This window comes from Cyphellophora europaea (assembly GCF_000365145.1).
Source record: "Cyphellophora europaea CBS 101466 unplaced genomic scaffold supercont1.3, whole genome shotgun sequence".
NCBI classification, from domain to species: Eukaryota; Fungi; Ascomycota; class Eurotiomycetes; order Chaetothyriales; family Cyphellophoraceae; genus Cyphellophora; species Cyphellophora europaea.
This window is the reverse complement of record NW_008481809.1, coordinates 448,056-465,602: the sequence shown is the minus strand read 5'-3', so window position 1 is coordinate 465,602 and position 17,547 is coordinate 448,056. Positions and strand designations below refer to the sequence as shown.

Genomic DNA, 17,547 nt, shown 5'->3' with positions numbered 1-17,547 from the left:
TCACAAGACATTGATGAGCGGTCCCACGAACAGTGGCGGACACGGCAGCAGGAGTGAGGACGTTCGAGAACTGAGCAGCCGTCAGGGGTTCATCGCTTAAACTGCCTTGAAGAGTCTCAGCGAGAAGCAGTTGGTTGGCTGAACTACTCGCACGCACGATGGAAGCAGCGCGCAGGACTGCAGCTTCTGTCAAACGCCACAGTCAAATGTCAATTGAGCTACCACATGCGCAACGATCTTCACAGAGGCGCAGCTGTTGAAGGCATATAGCTCCGACTACCATTGCAGCCACAATGTCTCTTCATCGGCGGCCCAAAGACATTGGTCAGTTCCACAATCGTCCGTTGTGGGAGTTTCAGAAACACCAAGTAGCTAAGCTCAACGAAGGAAACTATCTCATCAATCTCTGGATAAGTCCAACACCAAGGTGCAAGCTACGAAAGCCAATACGCAGCAGCACTTCAGTCACTGAACCCATCAGCAACATGTGTCATCTACATAACCAACATGACCCGAGTTGTATCCATTGTATGACTGCGGCCCGGTCTTGGCCGGACTCGGATTTCACTAAGGTGGAGAATTCGGGAAGTGTCGGCAGATCACCCGCGGCACCCAAGCTGACACAAGGCTGCGCCACTTAAGGGGTTGCACATAGAAGAACCCGCGATTCACTGTCTGAGAATACAGGAAGAATCCTCCGACACATCTGGTGTCCCTCGTTTGTCAAGCAATAGCGTTCATAGACACGGTCTGCCGCAACTGGTCCCTCTAGGTAGTGGAAGCATGAAATTCTAACGTAAATGTCGTTCGATGTAGCCGCCACTCACCACTTTTGACACAGAGTCGCCATGAGGCGGAGTGCAATCTCATAAGGAGACGTGTTGAGTCGTCAACCCGTAGCACGCTTTCTCAGACCAATACTTACGATCACGAGCTCAACTTCACGTACGCTTCGCTCAATGCCACGCCATTTGTCATCCATGCTGCTTATAGAGCGTCACGAAACTTCAGTGTCTGCACGATCCACCGCGATTGAAGTCAATGTACCCCTCTATTGTGTCATGTCTATTGATTGAACAGGAAGTAGCGGCTGACGGATCATTACTGTCACTCCAGTGCTCAATAATGCAGTCAATACTGCACGGTGACACCGATTCATGACTTGTCAACATCAGCAACACGAGCTCTTATTGTCCATAGCCTATTCATTAGCCGCACCCTGGCGGGTAGCCGGCTTCCTGCCGTTGAAAAGCGGTTAGTGACCAACCACAACCTCTTAGTCTTTGATCGTAGCCATTGAATAGTGAATAGGCCCCAGTCACATACCTCCAACGGCAGGGCAGTCGTCGCCGTGACAAAATCGTGTTGTGGCGGAGCAACAATACCATGCTCCATGAATAGGTCTCTTAAATCTCTAGACTATATAGCTCGACATTGAGCTTGCTGTTTTTACTACTACCCAAGCCACTCCGATTTTCGAGAACCAGTGTTGATCTTTGAAGAACCCCTTTACATCAAACATCTCTCCCATTGTCTTTGTAAAGGGCATCGGCGCTGTCAACCTACCTACCTCCCAACCACACCCACCGTTCCCACATCATACACCTTCGTCACTGCACGCAACACAGTCTACTCGTCTCATAATTTTTGAGGCTCCCTACAACTTGTGGTAAGTCTTAGCCGACTCCGGAAGGCCCCCGAGCATATAATTCGACTGACTCGTGTCGAGAAGGCAGCCATGGCTCCGCCATATCATACCTCCCAGCCCAGGCCACCTTCTGATTCGACCTGGCCGGTGGACTATCCTTATGAATGCGTTAACACCTGGACGCACCCATCCAACCAGACCTTGTCCATTGTACAAGGTACCCAAGGAAGGGTTGTCAGCCTGTCGAAGTCAGGATACCTGACGGTCACTCGCCCATATCTACAATCGCAGCAGCCTGCGCACGTGCCGGCCTCACACGTACTGGTTGGAGTCACTCGCAAGTACGGCGATGTATACATCGACGTGCCTGAGTTCTACTCGCGATTTGGCTCCGAGGTGGGTGGGATGCACGGCCAGCTTGATCGCGCCGTGGCCGAATGGCTTGAGCGTCTTCATATCAACAGATATGAGATGCATTGGCTGCCTATCTGGTTCCAGTCGCGCACTTCGGTGGCCAATTCCCGCCGGCAACTCGTCCAAGACATATTGCGAGGCATCCCTGATGCAACCAAAGATATCTTGAACATGCCCGATTTCACAGTTCAGGATGTGGCCACATATCTGCCCTCAGCGACCGACATGACAACGCCTGGTGTCTACACTCGTATCTACCTCGATTACGATGGCCAGCCAAATCGTTTGGCATCACAGTACGTTGGCAAGTCGATCAATCCATCTAAGCGACATACAGAACACGAGTACTCCACGGAGCCATTCACAACCAGCAACCACTATAAGCGTGCCGTTGGTGCTAAGAAGAGGTACATGCGTCTGCTGTGGCAACCTAAGCCCGCTCCTGGAAGTGTAGATTACACTAAGTCTGAGATCGACCACCTCATGGCTATTGTGGAGCAGCTTTTTGTCGACCTTTTCGAGTGCTATTGTGAGGAAGTCTACTCTTACCAGCCACACGAAAGCCACAACAGTTCTGCGAATCTGAAAGAGCAGGAGGATAAGCTTGCCAGATATATGCAAGACAAAACCATGGCTCATGCGTTGACAGTGTCCGCGCAATCATCATTTGTAGTGTCGAATTGGCCTGGTGCAAGCTCTCGAACCAGCTACGGGGCTGAAGGCGGATGCAACTGGGTCTCTCCGCTCACAGAAATCAACCACGCCGATAAGATGGTCTGGACCCTGCAGAGTTTTGCCTCGAACAATCTCGATGTGTTTCGGCGTTCAGCAACCCGTATCACCAGTGCGGAGACTCCGGGCTCAATCGGTGACCAGAACGCTCGGAATCTCACATTTCACGTCGTCAGTGCGCCGAATCATGGTCCTGGTCAGCCTCGCCCCAAGTTTTCTCCTACAATAGCAAAGAATCTCGGTTTGCGTTCCGGTCAGTGGATCTTTCCCTGCATCGAGATGACGAAAGATGGCAGTCCTCACCATCGAAACTGGGCTCATCTCCCTACTATTGGGCCGTGGAAAGATTGGGATAGAGCAAGATCATGGGCGTTGAAGATCGAATGGCAAGAACCTGCTACATCTTCAAACGCATCTCCACCATGGAAGCACGCTTACATACGGTCTCAGAAACCGATGGATCTTCGGAAGGTATGCGTCAACAAGCCTGATGCAGCCGGCTCTCATCAAGCCTATGCCCAGGGTATCGCGATTTACCGAATGCTACGGCAGATCAAACTCGAACCCGAATACTGCCCAAATTGGATGATCGACTACGGGATTGCCCACATCAAGCAGCAGTACCTCGACTTTCTGTCGCAGACGATTCGGATCCGAAACCTCCTTGCGAATGCCAGAAGCGCTGAATTCATGGCCGGACGACTTGATCCTTTCCAGATGTCGCAGGCTTACATAGCTCAAGGACTGACCTCGTATGTTCCGTTCGGCGCTTTCAACGGCCAGGTCAAGAACCGTGTCCCCCAGCGAGCCTGCGACTCATGCTATCTGCTAAACGTGGCTGGTAGATGGAAAGACGAGAGTACCAATGTACGTGCTACCCTGATCTTCATCAACTTCGATTCTAATTGACTACAGGTAATCCAGGAGCGGTACAACGACATCAACTGCATTTGCACGCGCATGCCAGTCAACTACTACCCTCACACATATCAATACGATATTTGCCTCCGCTGTAGTCAGATGGGCCGCGTGTGCACGTGGACGGTGGGCATCGAGGACTGTCACCCGACCGATCGTCGATTCCTTGCTCTGGTTCCGGACTGGGACACCAGCAAATATATCCCAGACATCCCCGACCCTGAGTTCGTGAAAGAATTCACCAGATTCTGGGGTGCAGGAACCTAGTACGGCTTCCATACAGGTCAAACCAAACTCGACTATGCCCTGCAGGTCCTACTGGGGTTTGAAGCAACGAAATCATCCTTTATCGACAATAATGACAAACGTACGTCAACCAAGACAAGAGCACCCATGGTTCCGCCGAAATGCGATATCAGACCTTGGGCAACCCGGTTGGTAAGGTCAACTGTTTACCGGCACTTTAATCCTACATTCTCTGCGTTCAACAAAAATCCCCAAGCGAGTTACGTCCACCAAAAAAAGAGCATCCAGGGGATCAAGTCGGCTTCACAGACAGCCCCTGGGCAACCCGGCCGGTAGGGTCAACTGTTTACCGGCAATTGAATTTTCAGTGCATGCATTCTGCGAAGCTTTCTGCGTCTGACTAGAGGAGTCGAGGAAATTGGTAAATTGCTCCACGGAGAAATGGGGAAATGGCAGAGGAGCTCCTGCGGCGTCTGCATTTAGCAGCTTGATCTTATAGCGGGACCTCCAGACATACTGTAAGACAATAAAGCCATCAGTGTACAAAGAGATCCAGATCTTTTCCGCCAATCCTTTGTGTAGTATAAAGAGTCTAAGATGTCGAAGCGCATAAGAGGCGCAGGGGCCCGGCTCTGGGTCGCAGATGATGGGAGAATCCGGCTACATTACCACCAATCGGATCCTGACTAGCCACATTGGCCGAGCAGATGCTACAGGTGCAACTAGACGCAGCCAGAGCCTGTGACATGCGCGTGATTGGTGCAGTGTCTTCTGCCTTTGCGGTCAAAACTATGGGCAAAAGATTTCGGGTAGATAGCAATTTCCAGCGCCTGGGTGTTATGGAGATACCACAGGCGCTACAATGCATCAAAGTGGGCAATCGGGCGACCGTACCCCAATCCGGCGCGTCATAGGCAGCCCACTCTTCACCCACGCTTCACCAAAGCTCCATCGATGCTCAAAAAATTTCTTCGTTTTGGGTGCAAACATTGCAATTGCTTGGCGTGTTTGCAGCCGCCTCGAAACTACAAGATCCCCCTTCCTCGTCCGGCGAGTTCTGGACTTCTTCTTTTTCCTTTTCCCAGCTCTGAAAGTGCCCTCCATCCCGCTGTTTTGAACGACTTTGCTAATACTTTTGCAGCTTTGCCTTTTGGCTTAGATCAAGTGTAGTATCTGTTCTTTTCAGTTTAATCTCTGAAATCATTCTACGGAATGAACAACTTTGATTAATCTCATTTTTGGCACTCGCTGGTCAAACCCCTCTGTGCTTGCGCAATGGGTTTCCGGCACCGTGTTCGAGGTCTTACACTGCCACCTTGTGACGCGAACCTTTTCATCATTGTCTCTGTTTCGAACAGAGTCTTGGGGAAGAGGAGGTTTACAACTGTCTTGATCTTTAAACTCGTATTGCCGTTCTGCGGTTGGGGCGAGTCATGTACCTGCGCTCCCACGCAGGTACATCGTCCACCGAGACCGCTACTCTACTTCTGACGTGGATCAGGCAGATAATACCACATTCTGTCGAGAGACAGAACTCCGCAAGACTCGCGACCAACGCTACACTCACTGACGTCTTTGTGCGTGGCCAAAATTCGAGCTCCACTCGCAGACCCGCAAGCTGCGCACTCCGACCAGACCTCAGCTCCAACTTACCGACTCGAGAACGGGAACAGCCCGAAGAATGGTAGTTCGTGGCAGATGTAGTTGAAGATACTCAAGAATCAGGATAACCTCGTTGGCGGGACAAGTTCTGAAGAACGAGAGGCTGCTCTAATGACTGGCTGCGCCCGGCCTTTATACATGCCACAGTATATGCACAACTGCTAGCGCTTCCACGAGCACTGTCTATTCTAGCTTGTGAGTCTACGCTCAGCTGCACAGCAGGAGTCAAAAGCGCATGCAGTCCAGTACGAAGCCCTCGATTGCTCTGCTGCGTTTGCGAGCCAGCCCAGGTGCTCAACATTTTCTTCTCATGGTAGCTCATCGCAAGAACCTGCTCTGCAGCCCTGACGGTTGTGAGATGTAGGGCGGTAATGTCATGTCCTATTTGCTTCGACTGATTACAGACATTACTACCTTCGATGCTGTCGCCTACCTACCTCATGTGTCCAGACTTTAGCGCCGAGGCCCGAACCGCAGAACATCCGCACGTAATGGTAAGAGAATACGACTGCCTGCTTCGACCAAGGTCTTGCTGCGAGCATATCGGAGGAATGTGCGTTGGTGGCCCATGTTTCGGAGCTTAACAAACACTTTGGAGGTGAAGCACCTCTTATCCACAAAGAACCGAAATACATTAATTGGAGGACTCTCTCTGACCCGACTGGAGCATGTCAGCAGCTGCTGCAGTGCAGCAATTTGAACGGTCTGGATTACGCTGTGATGACGGTGCAGTGGCTTCTGGGGACGTCGCGATTTGAGACCTCTTTGTCTTCTGGAGCATGGCTTGGCATGATGGCTTCGGAGCCTCCTGCCATCCATTGTCAATTGTCGCTCTGGCTTGCCGCCAGGTGAGAGTTGTCTTGAACGATTGCTGAACATGCAGTACAGCACAGATCATGGAAGCAGGTATATCAGGGCATTCTTTCGCCCATCTTGCTGCCCACTGCATCAGCAATTGCTAGCTTCCATTAAACTATCAGTATACCTGCCGTCCGAGCAGCAGCCACCAACACAAGCGACCACCACTTACACCTCCGGCCTCGACGCTACATCCCAGCTACATCGTGGGTCCCAAAGACTATCCTTCCCGACTCTCATCATCATTTAGTCGTTCCGACAATGCCTTGCACTCTACCGAATGACGGTTGCCCAGCATGCCGCTCCCTCAAATCACTCTGTACTTGCGGGCATGACACTCGCACACATGCCGCCACCCCTGGCCAAAGGCTGGGCTGCGATCTGCGAGCCAGAGAGCGACAGCGAGACCTGGCGGGCCAATTGTTCAGCTAATTCATATCCGTCAGACTAGCTAGGGAGGGGAGGGGAGCAGACGAGGAAAGGATATAGATACCCAGATATCACAGGTGGATGTTTCTTGTATCTAGACTGATAAGCTGTACGCAAGGATCATATATGCAACTCTATGAGCCACAGCCCAGGACGTCCTTCATTACAGGATGTCTTGGATAATCTACACCTTACCATGAAGCTCTTGATCGTGGACTGTTGTTTCTCGGTCACCAGGGGTTGACAAAATTGACCAGCGCCCTCCTCGGACACACAACGAAGGCTTTTGGATCATGATTGGCTAACCAAGTCTCCCAAGGTCTAGCAGCGTGTCTTATAGCGTATCAACTCCGTATTGCCTCTCAACCTCGGCTCGTTGGGTCCATAGCGCCGCCGGCTGACATGATCAGCCCGTCAATGTCTACCCGTCCGCTACAGAAGTTCCACCCGCTGTCTTACAATGGACGATCAAAGGAGTTTTCGTAGACACAAAGCAGGATTGTGTAAAGGTATAAATAGTATAGCTTGGTGAACAATGGATCACGGGCGCCGACGCGATTGATCTTCGGATCACTGCCGCCACTTCCAGCGCGGTTGTCAGATAGCAGTGAGCCCAATAACCATGGTAAGCAGAGCTACCATTTTCAAGCGGGTCGTTCCCGCTATCGCCCTGGCGGCGACCTGGACGATCCTCGCGATGGGTTTCGTTGCGTTGGCCAAAGCCATGCCTCCGGTTTGCGAACATATGCACGCCTCCAGCATGAGTCAAGTGCTGCTACGAACGTTGCTGATCACCCTGTCAAGCATATTCATGGCCGCGGGCGGTCTTGTTCTCTACCGAGTCGTTCAAATCATCTCGCACCTTGGTTTTCGGCATCGGTCGCCGAATCCGGGCAAGCATCGGTATCAGAACGGGTACAGAGATTGGAAGATCGATGAGTGGCTCTTCGGCGATATGGAGGATATCGAGTTGGACGCAGAAGAAGCGGGCCTTCTCAACAAGAACGGGGTTGTGGACTTTTGCGACTCGGCACCAAAAGTCTGTGTTGGATAGCCATGTTATCTTGAACCCATTGACAAACTCCGTACTAACGCACTATGTGACCATACATGCTTTCCATATAGTCTAACGACGGCTGGTTGGCTTGAGTCTGCGACTATAGCCGAGACCTGATCTGTAACCCTTCTTTGCTCATCGGATGGGAAATGCTCAAAATAGTAGTTCTTTCTCGTCGGTGCACAGATATTCAACGCAGCATGGACGAAAGTACCTAAGGCTTACTAGGAAATATCCCTCCTGCATCTATCAAGTAATTGTAGCTGATTTACCCTTTGCCTGGTACCGAACGCAACATTCAAAATGTCTGTCACTACAAGCTCAAATTCTCTCTCCTCGGCACCAAGCAGCGTGGTGTTCTCTGCAAGTTCTGTTTCGAATAGGGGCAACGGAGTGCACGAACATGTTAGCAACCGTCGTGGACGCCAGGAGCGGTCTGACCAGGAAACCCGTCCTCACCGCAGCTTGTCCCGCCATCGCAACAGAAAGGACGACAATGCCCACCGTCGCCGACGGCATGTTTCGCAGCCCGAGTCAGACTCCACTGTTTCGGATATTCCGGCTTATTACGTCCTATTCTCCGAACGAAGGACGTGCAAGTATTGCAGCACTGCTCGCTGTGAGCGCCATCTCCATTTGGGCGGATGATTCCCTACTTCTTCCTCGTTGTCTCTTGGCTGCTGACATACCTTTCGTCGCCGATCCGGGACCAGTGGAATTTGAAGCGTACATGATACAAGCTCTCATATGGTTTATGGCATGGATGATCATAGTGCAAAGCTTCCAGATCTGCTGCCTCAAAACACCGGTCTGTTGGTACTCCTGTGGATGTTGGCCATGCCGTCTTGCGTTTTGGTAGCCATAACCGTGGTGGCATCCGATATAGCATCGATATGGGATTTCGCCGAATGGAGGGTTCGTTGCAGGGCTGGTGAGGCAGAAGATTCACCCTTGGAGTTTCTGTGGAAGCCCCCATCGTCCGATAACGAGAATGGCACATTTTGTGCGGTAGTCATGATGAGAAAGCCCGATGTCGTGCCTACTGAGTTTGGAATTGAAGAGGGTGTGCTATATCCATCGTTGTTCCAATCAGACGTAACAACTCAATTGCATCTATCTGTCGAGGTTGCTGCTCCTTGTTTGAAGGCGACTTGGAGCTTCTTATGAATCTAACTCAGTTATGAGACCACCAAAGACTCCCGTTCGAATCTGAATAAAGCAAATGAGTTGCACGGAATGCCAATATGCAGGCGCTTCAGAGCTTGTAGCGAAGACCAGAGAACATCTGTGTGCAGAGATTACTCGTCTAATACCATGAAATGTCAACAATTGAAGCTTACCTTTCTTAGAATTGCGGCTTGGAAAAGAAAAAACCTATGATCCAACTACGCTGCCATCGGCAATATATTCCAGTAGATCTCGTAGAAGCTGACTGTCGACCCGACACCCATTTTCAGCTGCATCCTCACCAGTAGTGTATCCTGGCCACAGCCAACATTCCATCATCTCCATCGGCACTCCACGATAGTTTAATTGTTGGATGAGAACGTAAGCGTAGCTGCAAAGAGTAGTTGGCGAAGGGGGGACATAAGCAGCGACTGAGTAAAGTGGACTTTGGTCGCCGAAGCAACTTCGGTTCAATCTGTTTAGACTGGGAATGAATTGCAATGATGGTAGGGTTGAGCAACAGGCACTGTATTCTGTGTATGCTGGACTTTGATCGAGGTCGGCCGACGGGGAGATGGAGTCTGGAACGGTGGGGGTAAAGCTGGCCTGAGGAAAGGTAGAAAAAGTCCCAACATGAATGCCAGTATCCTTGTCTGGTTCGTTCCAGAGTTCCCGTAATGCGATGTTCGGCTGCAATTCTGTACCTGGAAGTATGGAGTCACTCATTTGACTGTATCCTCGCGGTAACATCGGATTGGCCATGGATTCATTCTGTCGGTGGCTTAAGTTGATTAGTGACACGGCGCTTTCAAATTCCCCTTCCGTACTGTCAGTGGAGGAGAGCTTGCTGCGAAGGGCATCGTTTTCGATTCGAAGCTGTTTGGCTTTCTCCTCCGCGGCTACGAGTTTCTGTTCTAGCTCAGCAATGTACTCTCGGCGTCTTTGCCGATGCCTGCGCTGATTGTTCCGAACTCGAATCAAAGTGTGGGTTGGAGTTCTCGAAATTTGTCCAGCAACGCCCCGACAGGTCTGCGTATTCATCGTTGGTATCGGTATCCAGACAATACTTTATTGAGGTACGATTAATACTTGTGAGCTCAAAATCGACGAGCGTCGGACGACCCAGAGCAGTCGCAAAAGTGCAAGCCTGGGAAAGGCTTCGCTGGTCGATATGTCATCCATGCAGGCCTTGGCGATATGTCACTGGCCCCAGTGCTCTTGGCGATATGTCACTGCTTCTCCATACTTGTCACTATCACATGTAGGCTACATGAGGGCAGCTACTACAAGAACAGCACCTCAAATGCACCTGGGGCTGACTGCAAAGGAGAGAGGACCCTATCGAGCTAGAAATTCACCATGAATCTAGCAGAAATGTACAATGCCGTTCAATCAAGATACAGTAATGTGGCAACCGGCACGGAGAACGACGTCTACGCGTCAAGAGTTGCAGCATCCTTCGGATATACTAAAGACGACCTTGATAACATTCCCAAAGGAGCCAACCTAGGTGTCAGCTGCGGCAATCCTCTTGCAGTTGCAGGCTTGCGCGAGGCGAGTGCTTTCCCTCTGCTAAAGAAATTGAAGTCTAACACGGCCTCAGGGAGAAGTTGTCGTTGACCTGGGTTGTGGCGCTGGTTTTGATGTGTTCCTGGCCTCGAGAAAGGTCCAAGCATCGGGAAAGGCCATTGGTGTGGATATGAATCATGTACTCGGGGATCATATGCTTCTGCGTTAGATCTATGCGCTGACATGTCTGCAGGATATGCTGGCAAAAGCGAACCGTAACAAGGACCTGGCCAAAGCACAGAACGTGGAGTTCATCAAAGCTCCCATTACGGACCTATCGCCGCTGCAGAACGGATCGACGGATTGCGTCATCAGCAACTGTGTGATTAATCTGGTTCCCGAAGTAGAGAAGCAACTTGTGTTCAATGAGATGGCTAGGATTCTCAAGCCAGGGGGAAGAGTGGCAGTCAGTGATGTGCTGCTAAAACAAGACCTCGTTCCAGACCTTAAACAGAACTTGGCGCTTTATGTGGGTTGTATCGCAGGCGCGAGCAAAGTCGAAGATTACGAAAGCTACCTTCGCATTGCCGGTTTCAAAGGTTTGCGCGCTCCACAGTCGAGAAATGGTCCTGCAATATTCTAACCATGTCCTTAGATGTCTTGATCACGGACACTTGCAAGGATCTGAACGTGTACAAAGACACATCACTTGACGTGAACGATGCGTCATGTTGTTCTAAGTCGCCATCCGTACCCCCTGATGGATGCAGTCACGGCAACGGGAACCACACCGACAGCTCGACGACCGATCCAGCTGCCAACATCGATTTCAATGAACACGCCGGTGCTTTCGCCATCTACGCCATGAAGACATGAGCGATCGAGTTCATTCAAAATAACATGCAGATAGTAATGCCAAGATTTCACTGCCTGTAATAACTTCCTCAAAGTCAAGGCCTTTTGGGGCCCACCAGCAGTCAACATAACTGACGGGAAGGCCCCTGAACCTCACAGTATAATACCACTCAAGACCCTCTACTGTGAGTCTGGAGAGGGTGCCAGTCGATTTTATCGCCGCCAGAAAATTATCTGCTGTAACTCCGGGGAGCCCACTGGTCAATTTTGTTGATCGTTTGTTACGACCTTCCAGGCAACCCAGATGCCTTCCCCCGATGATTTGGTCAATCCGTGGTGGCCTCATTCACTGTTCTCACCGTCCATCCATATGCTGTTAACACAGTGGCTCAAGCACTTCTCCGAAGATCTGCTCTTAGAAGTCTTTGTTGAGAGCACAATGTACTGTGAGTGGCGCTTTGAGAGATCAAAGACACTTTGTAATTTCTTTGTGCTATTGTGTTATAACGCGGTGATTCACGGAGACGCCATCATGACTTGGTGATGGCGTATATGTGCTTGAGGAGTCCTTCGACGGGCTATACTCCCGTCACAAAACCGACGACATCGGAAGACTCTACCTACGTACGTCAACATGCTCTTACTTCGATCCGTCCAACAAGCGCTGCCTCGTTTCAGAAACAGGGCCCCTAGTCCAAGCCATATCCTCGACAACATCCGGCATGCTCTGCGACCGCGCCTCGAGCTCAATGCAGCCAAAAAGCTCGCAAAGCTCGTACTGGTTTTTGGGCTCTGGCTGATCATGGTCTGTGGAATCGCCGTCGTTCTGGGCTCCATTGGCCTTCAAGACTCTTGCGGAGGTGCCGCTCCTCCATGCGGGATGCACGATGTCGTTTTACTGACACTATGTGTTGCGCTACTGCTGACTACGAAGGTTATTGTCGCCGTCTGTATACTCTGCCGGCGCATTGATGATTGTGAGTACAAGCCCGACGGCGAAGAAGGCTACCCATACTCTGCTGATGATTGGAAGGTTCCCATGGGCCCTGGCTCGGTGGAGATGTTTTGACGAAAGCTTTTGTACATAGTGATCTATATTGTGATAGGACAGTCTGGTTCCTCAAACGCCGATCTACAACTACTTGGTAGCTGATTACTTGGCCTGTATAACCAAACAGTACGTCCATCCGATCCGCAAGCAGCAGAAACAATTAAGGCTTTCTTGTCTCATTTCCCTATCCTTATCAATACTCTAGTGCAAGGATCGATACCTTTGGTGTGAGCGTGGTGTAGAAGGAGAAGGCCTGACCTATCCTGTGCTGATGCTGTACCACACAATCGCTTTGCTCAGCCTCTGAAGCCTTACCAACCACTCCGGGCAGTTTTGTTGATTCTTTACGGTGGGAACCCAGTAGCCTTCCTGCCAATTTTGTCGACCCCTGATGCAGGGCTCAGAACTGGAAACAGGCATAAGATCTGGACGAATGTATAAAGTGTAGGTATCCGAAGGACAGTATCGATATCAATCCACAAGCAGTGTATGGCATGCACTAATGCTTCCAAGTGCCTGTCACTCGCAACGACAGCACTACGATGATGGACACTAAGGAAATAAGCTATGAGATTAAGTTGCTATACGAGCTGCGTTTAACGAGATACTTCGCTTAGGCGCCCAGACATGGGGGAGCGTTGCCCCTAATGGTCTTGGTGCAAAGCCTAAAGAGACTGACTTGAGCACTCCGAGCTTCCAGCCGCAACTTGGGGCGCCCTAACGCCGGGATTCCTCGTCCCAGGCATTTGCGGTTCCTGTTGTATAAAGACCACGCACAGGCCAACATGGCCAGCAAGGTGCAGAAGCCGTCGCAGAGGGACCAAGGTCTTCAAAACCTGGTAAGATGCTTCGACTCATCTGGAACTGGTGGGTAGACGCTGTTAAAGGGTTCTTCAACCTTCGCTTCCGTCGGCCTGTACCCAAATACCACCCACTCCCTGACACGGTGTCCCGAACATTCGTCGCGACGACCGATGGCGAGCAACTTGAGTTCCTCGTCTGCCGGCCGCAGCATGCCGGTCAACACCCGCCGGTGCTCTTGATGCACGGCGCCTTCGGCCACGCCTCCGTCTGGCTGAACTGGATGACCTACCTCCACGACAACGGCTATGGAGGAACAACATATGCCATCTCCGTCCGCGGCCACGGCGCGAGCTATAGCCCCTCGAGCTACTTCCGCATGCTTCTTTTGACAACGCAGCACGACGTAGCGAATGATGTCCTCGCCGCGTTCCAAGCAGTCAAGGAGGCAGAAGGAACCGAACCAGTCCTGATAGCGCACAGTTCGGGGACAATCACGTACCAAGAACTCCTCTCTCGAGGCACGATAGCCACACCGGCTCTAGGCTTGATTGGCGGGGTCCCCCATTTCGGCATCACGCCCATGTTCGAGAACTGGGCTGGCTTTGACCGCTGGATGAAAACCCGCCTTCTGCTTCACCTTGGACACCCGAAAAGCAACATCAGTACGGTGAAACTACTGCACCGAGCCTTCTTTGGACCGGACCAGCCGCTCGAAGCCACCGTCGAGTTTGCAAAGTGGGCTGCCGACAGCGAGGCGATGAGATGGCCGCTTAGCTCGACGGGGACCAAGAGGAATGGACAGTTTGAGTGGCTTGATTGCCGTGATGTTGTCGCCAGCATCGCTCCCAGACACTCGACCTCCGACAGTATTCTCATCGTGAGCGGGACAGCAGACCGTCTCATGCGCGGCACATCTGAACGGCTGGCCGCCGAGTACCGCACAGCCATGGCCGAGCGAATTAACAATTCCGGCTCCAAGGCCACAACCGGTGTGCGTCTTGTCGAGATTGACCGTTCTGGTCACCACGTGCAGAATGATGTCCATTGGCAATGTGCAGCAAAGGAACTTCTTAGCTTCCTGGAACAGGTTTGAGAATATACCCAAGGGCGGCACTTGTCTCCGAGCTCGGTGTCTCAAGCACACGAAGGTTGGATATCTGGACGAGACCGCACCTCTTGGTCTCCTAAGACCTGCCAACGACGGAACAGAGAAACATCTGGGTCCCGGAACTTGATGTTTAAGACCTCCCCATCTTCACATGGACGCATGTCTCGACTCATTGACAGCCCTCGTATGTATTCAACAATGGCATCAATAGCATGTTGGCTGCTCTGGTGCCAATTCACCTTCCACACAGCCTCTTCTTCCATCCTCCATATTCCGACGATGCCAACCCTCAGACGCGTTCGCAAGTACAGCGACCTTCGAACTCAGATTTTGAGATCGGACGAACCCGAGTCAGACACGCGACATCGTCAAAGCCCACGCGCACCAGCATCCAGGGCGTCGACACCTCATCGAGAGCAGATTCCTGCCTGCAGCCCTGCCCCGGTCACTATATTCCGGCGCATCCACCGCTGGGTCAAGAATCAACTGCAGCGCCATCAAGCGCTCTCTCCCCAACCAACGGCCGATCTTTGCTACTGTGTCCCGTACACTACGCACACCGTAGCCGCTCACAGACCTGCCAGAAAAGACTCAGTCGACTCTTCAGCAAGCCTCAAGACTGCCCACACGGCTTCAAGAGGGCGTAACGCCTTGAGGGTTCCCCGGAAGCCCTTACCAACCAGCTCGGCTGTTCAGCGTCAACCGCCGCCGCAGCCTTCGCCACTGCAATCGCACCACCACCCCGACAGTTTCGCAAGCCGCCGTGCCCGCCAGCTATGCGACGAGTTCGCTATGCGAATCCTGCCGCCTCTCAAGCACCATCGTGAGGACAGCATCAACGTCGGTTGCACTCTGCTCCCACTAGACGAGTCCTGGCTGGAACCACCACTGAGAAAGTCCGGCAGAGCGTCTGCCGCAGCAGACTGATCGATCCACGACGGGGAGGTTTCTCATGGTCGCTGGGGAATATGGGAGAGTTCGATCGATTCCATTCCTGGAGCCCCGAAGTGATGTCAAGATAGGCGGGCGCCGGGGACAGTAGGCTTTGATGGCCCAGATAGATTGAGAGAAGGCCTCGCTCCACAGCTGCATTTCGGCGCTGGTATGTGACGTGCCACAGGCGAGGTACCCGTACCGGCGAGAATCGAGTTGGGCCGATGGTATCGAGTCTGGACACGAGCGTGTCACAGATGTAGATAGATCAGAAAATCACACCGCGCCTTCAGACTCCGAGTAGATGCTCTGCACCCTGCCCTTGGAATCCTCTGCAGCTGCTGTCGTCCCTGCGGCCAGGATGTCAGCTTCTTCATCAAGAGGCCGCTCTTGGAGCAGCGGCAACCCAAAGCTGCGAGCTCTGTGGCCCGTCTGTCGACACATGCTAAGATACTTGGCGACCAAGACCTTGTTCTCGCGCGTGCGATGCTTGAAGTCTCCTGAGATGTTCTTGGCATTGCAGACGTCTTCGTCCCAGTCGAGCCGCTGGTTTTCAGCATCAAGCGATAGCCACACGGCTTCAAGCGGCCAGATGGCGATGGATCGGCCAATGATGCCCTTGTCACGTTGGAAGAAGTAGGGCATCAGCTCCAGGATGGAGCCGGCCACGGCGAGATTCTTGGTTCGTAGTAAAAGGATCTGTGCTGAGGGTTTCGCGAGCTCTGCGTGGTGGGTGTTCTTGGTTCGTCGCGCTAAAGCTTCGACTGACTCGATGCAGACACCGATGGCGTGAAGGTCGTACGACAAACTGAACATGTAGCACGACGCGAACTCGTACTGGGTGATCTGACTGAGGTCCAAGGGCTCGCTTGCATCGAAGGAGGATTCAGATCTCGGAGATGCTGGAAACGATTGGCCATGAAGAAAGGTGGACCAGGCATCGAGCTGTGCGTGCAGGCTTAAGGCCAGCTGTACAAGTTTCATAAGTTGGCCTGCGGTAGCTGGATTGGTTTGCGTGTATGAGTCCAGCTCTACCATGATTGGCAAGATCTGGTCGGCCAAATTCAAGAGTCTGGTGACTAAGCCGGTCTCAGAGTGGGCGACTGACTCTTTAAAGGGGAGGTTTTCATTCGTGCTCATTTGCTTAATGCGGCCTATTGTGGAGAGCCGTCTTTGAACCAGACAGAAATGAATCTCGAGCATCCGATACTCTTCGACGAGGCTATCTCCGGCCAAGGACGAGAAGTCTGCCATGTGTCGCTGATGTTCGATCAGGAGGCTGATTCCAGTCACGTGCCTGAGCATGTCTGTTAACGAGCCATTGACCAGGAGTTCGTATACTGCGGCGGCATGACATGATAAGATCAAATTCAGGATGTCAGTCTTGGTGGCGACTTGGTTGTTGGCCAGAACTGGCGCGAGGCTCCGCCGAGTCTTTACGAGGCTCTGGGTGTAGAGCTGTTGCGCGCGGATTTGTATGTCGGTCCTCTGATGGTCCATGCCCGTCACTGCCAGCACAATGGCATGCAGAACATCGGTCAGCGCCCCAGACTCTTGCATACGGGCTTGCTTAGTGGCTGTGGTGACCCATAGGGCACAAGGAGTCCTCGGAGTCTGAACGTCCTGATAAAGTGGTAGAGATAGCTGATTGGGCAGAAAACGTTCGGGGAAGGCGGCTAATAGCGACAACGAGTACTGCTTTTCAGGATCTGGGGCTCGAAGCGTACGTGGAGACGCATAGACCATGGTACTCGAGGCATCTTGGTCGCTACTGAGGGTCAAGGTGGTTGCTGGCGAGGCATAGCCCGAATCTTCTTCGTCTTCTTGCTGGGGCGTCAGACGTTGCTGCTTGTACTCATTCTGCCATTTCGTATCCTCCACCCATCGTAAGTTGGTTCTAGGCGGATCCGAGGTGTCTCTTTCAGACTGGGCCTTTCGCTTCCGATATGCCTGGACATTCAAGCGTACTTTCTCGCGGCGAATGGCGGCTTTTTCCTCGGCAGTGCCAGGACCAGGACGCCTTCCCCGTGGCATTTGAACACCAAGAGGAATCAGTTGTGGTTGCTGCGAGATGAGCGATACTATCCTGGCCGATTGTCCATTCTTTGTGTGGCGCTGCTGCGGGTTTAACTAAGCGAGAGTGTAGAGGCAGCTCA

At 52.2% G+C, this 17,547-nt stretch overlaps 5 protein-coding genes across 5 annotated transcripts; 3 read left to right on the top strand and 2 right to left on the bottom strand.

Annotated features, from left to right (window-relative positions):
- Positions 1-1,738: 1,738 nt before the first annotated feature.
- On the top strand, positions 1,739-3,703 carry HMPREF1541_03077 (uncharacterized protein; the record flags this gene model as incomplete). Its single annotated transcript, XM_008717429.1, has 1 exon — positions 1,739-3,703. One exon carries the CDS (start codon positions 1,739-1,741, stop codon positions 3,701-3,703), a length of 1,965 nt encoding a protein of 654 aa, XP_008715651.1.
- Positions 3,704-9,610: 5,907 nt separating this feature from the next.
- Positions 9,611-9,766, bottom strand: HMPREF1541_03076 (uncharacterized protein; the record flags this gene model as incomplete). The annotated part of the gene is made up of 1 exon (XM_008717428.1): positions 9,611-9,766. One exon carries the CDS (start codon positions 9,764-9,766, stop codon positions 9,611-9,613), a length of 156 nt encoding a protein of 51 aa, XP_008715650.1.
- A 724-nt stretch (positions 9,767-10,490) lies between these two features.
- On the top strand, positions 10,491-11,516 carry HMPREF1541_03075 (uncharacterized protein; the record flags this gene model as incomplete). Its single annotated transcript, XM_008717427.1, has 4 exons — positions 10,491-10,689; positions 10,739-10,839; positions 10,894-11,239; positions 11,296-11,516. The coding sequence occupies 4 exons, from the start codon at positions 10,491-10,493 to the stop codon at positions 11,514-11,516; spliced, it is 867 nt and encodes a 288-aa protein (XP_008715649.1).
- Positions 11,517-13,390: 1,874 nt separating this feature from the next.
- Positions 13,391-14,443, top strand: HMPREF1541_03074 (uncharacterized protein; the record flags this gene model as incomplete). Its single annotated transcript, XM_008717426.1, has 1 exon — positions 13,391-14,443. The coding sequence occupies one exon, from the start codon at positions 13,391-13,393 to the stop codon at positions 14,441-14,443; it is 1,053 nt and encodes a 350-aa protein (XP_008715648.1).
- Positions 14,444-15,667: 1,224 nt separating this feature from the next.
- On the bottom strand, positions 15,668-17,425 carry HMPREF1541_03073 (uncharacterized protein; the record flags this gene model as incomplete). The annotated part of the gene is made up of 1 exon (XM_008717425.1): positions 15,668-17,425. The coding sequence occupies one exon, from the start codon at positions 17,423-17,425 to the stop codon at positions 15,668-15,670; it is 1,758 nt and encodes a 585-aa protein (XP_008715647.1).
- Between the last annotated feature and the right edge of the window lie 122 nt (positions 17,426-17,547).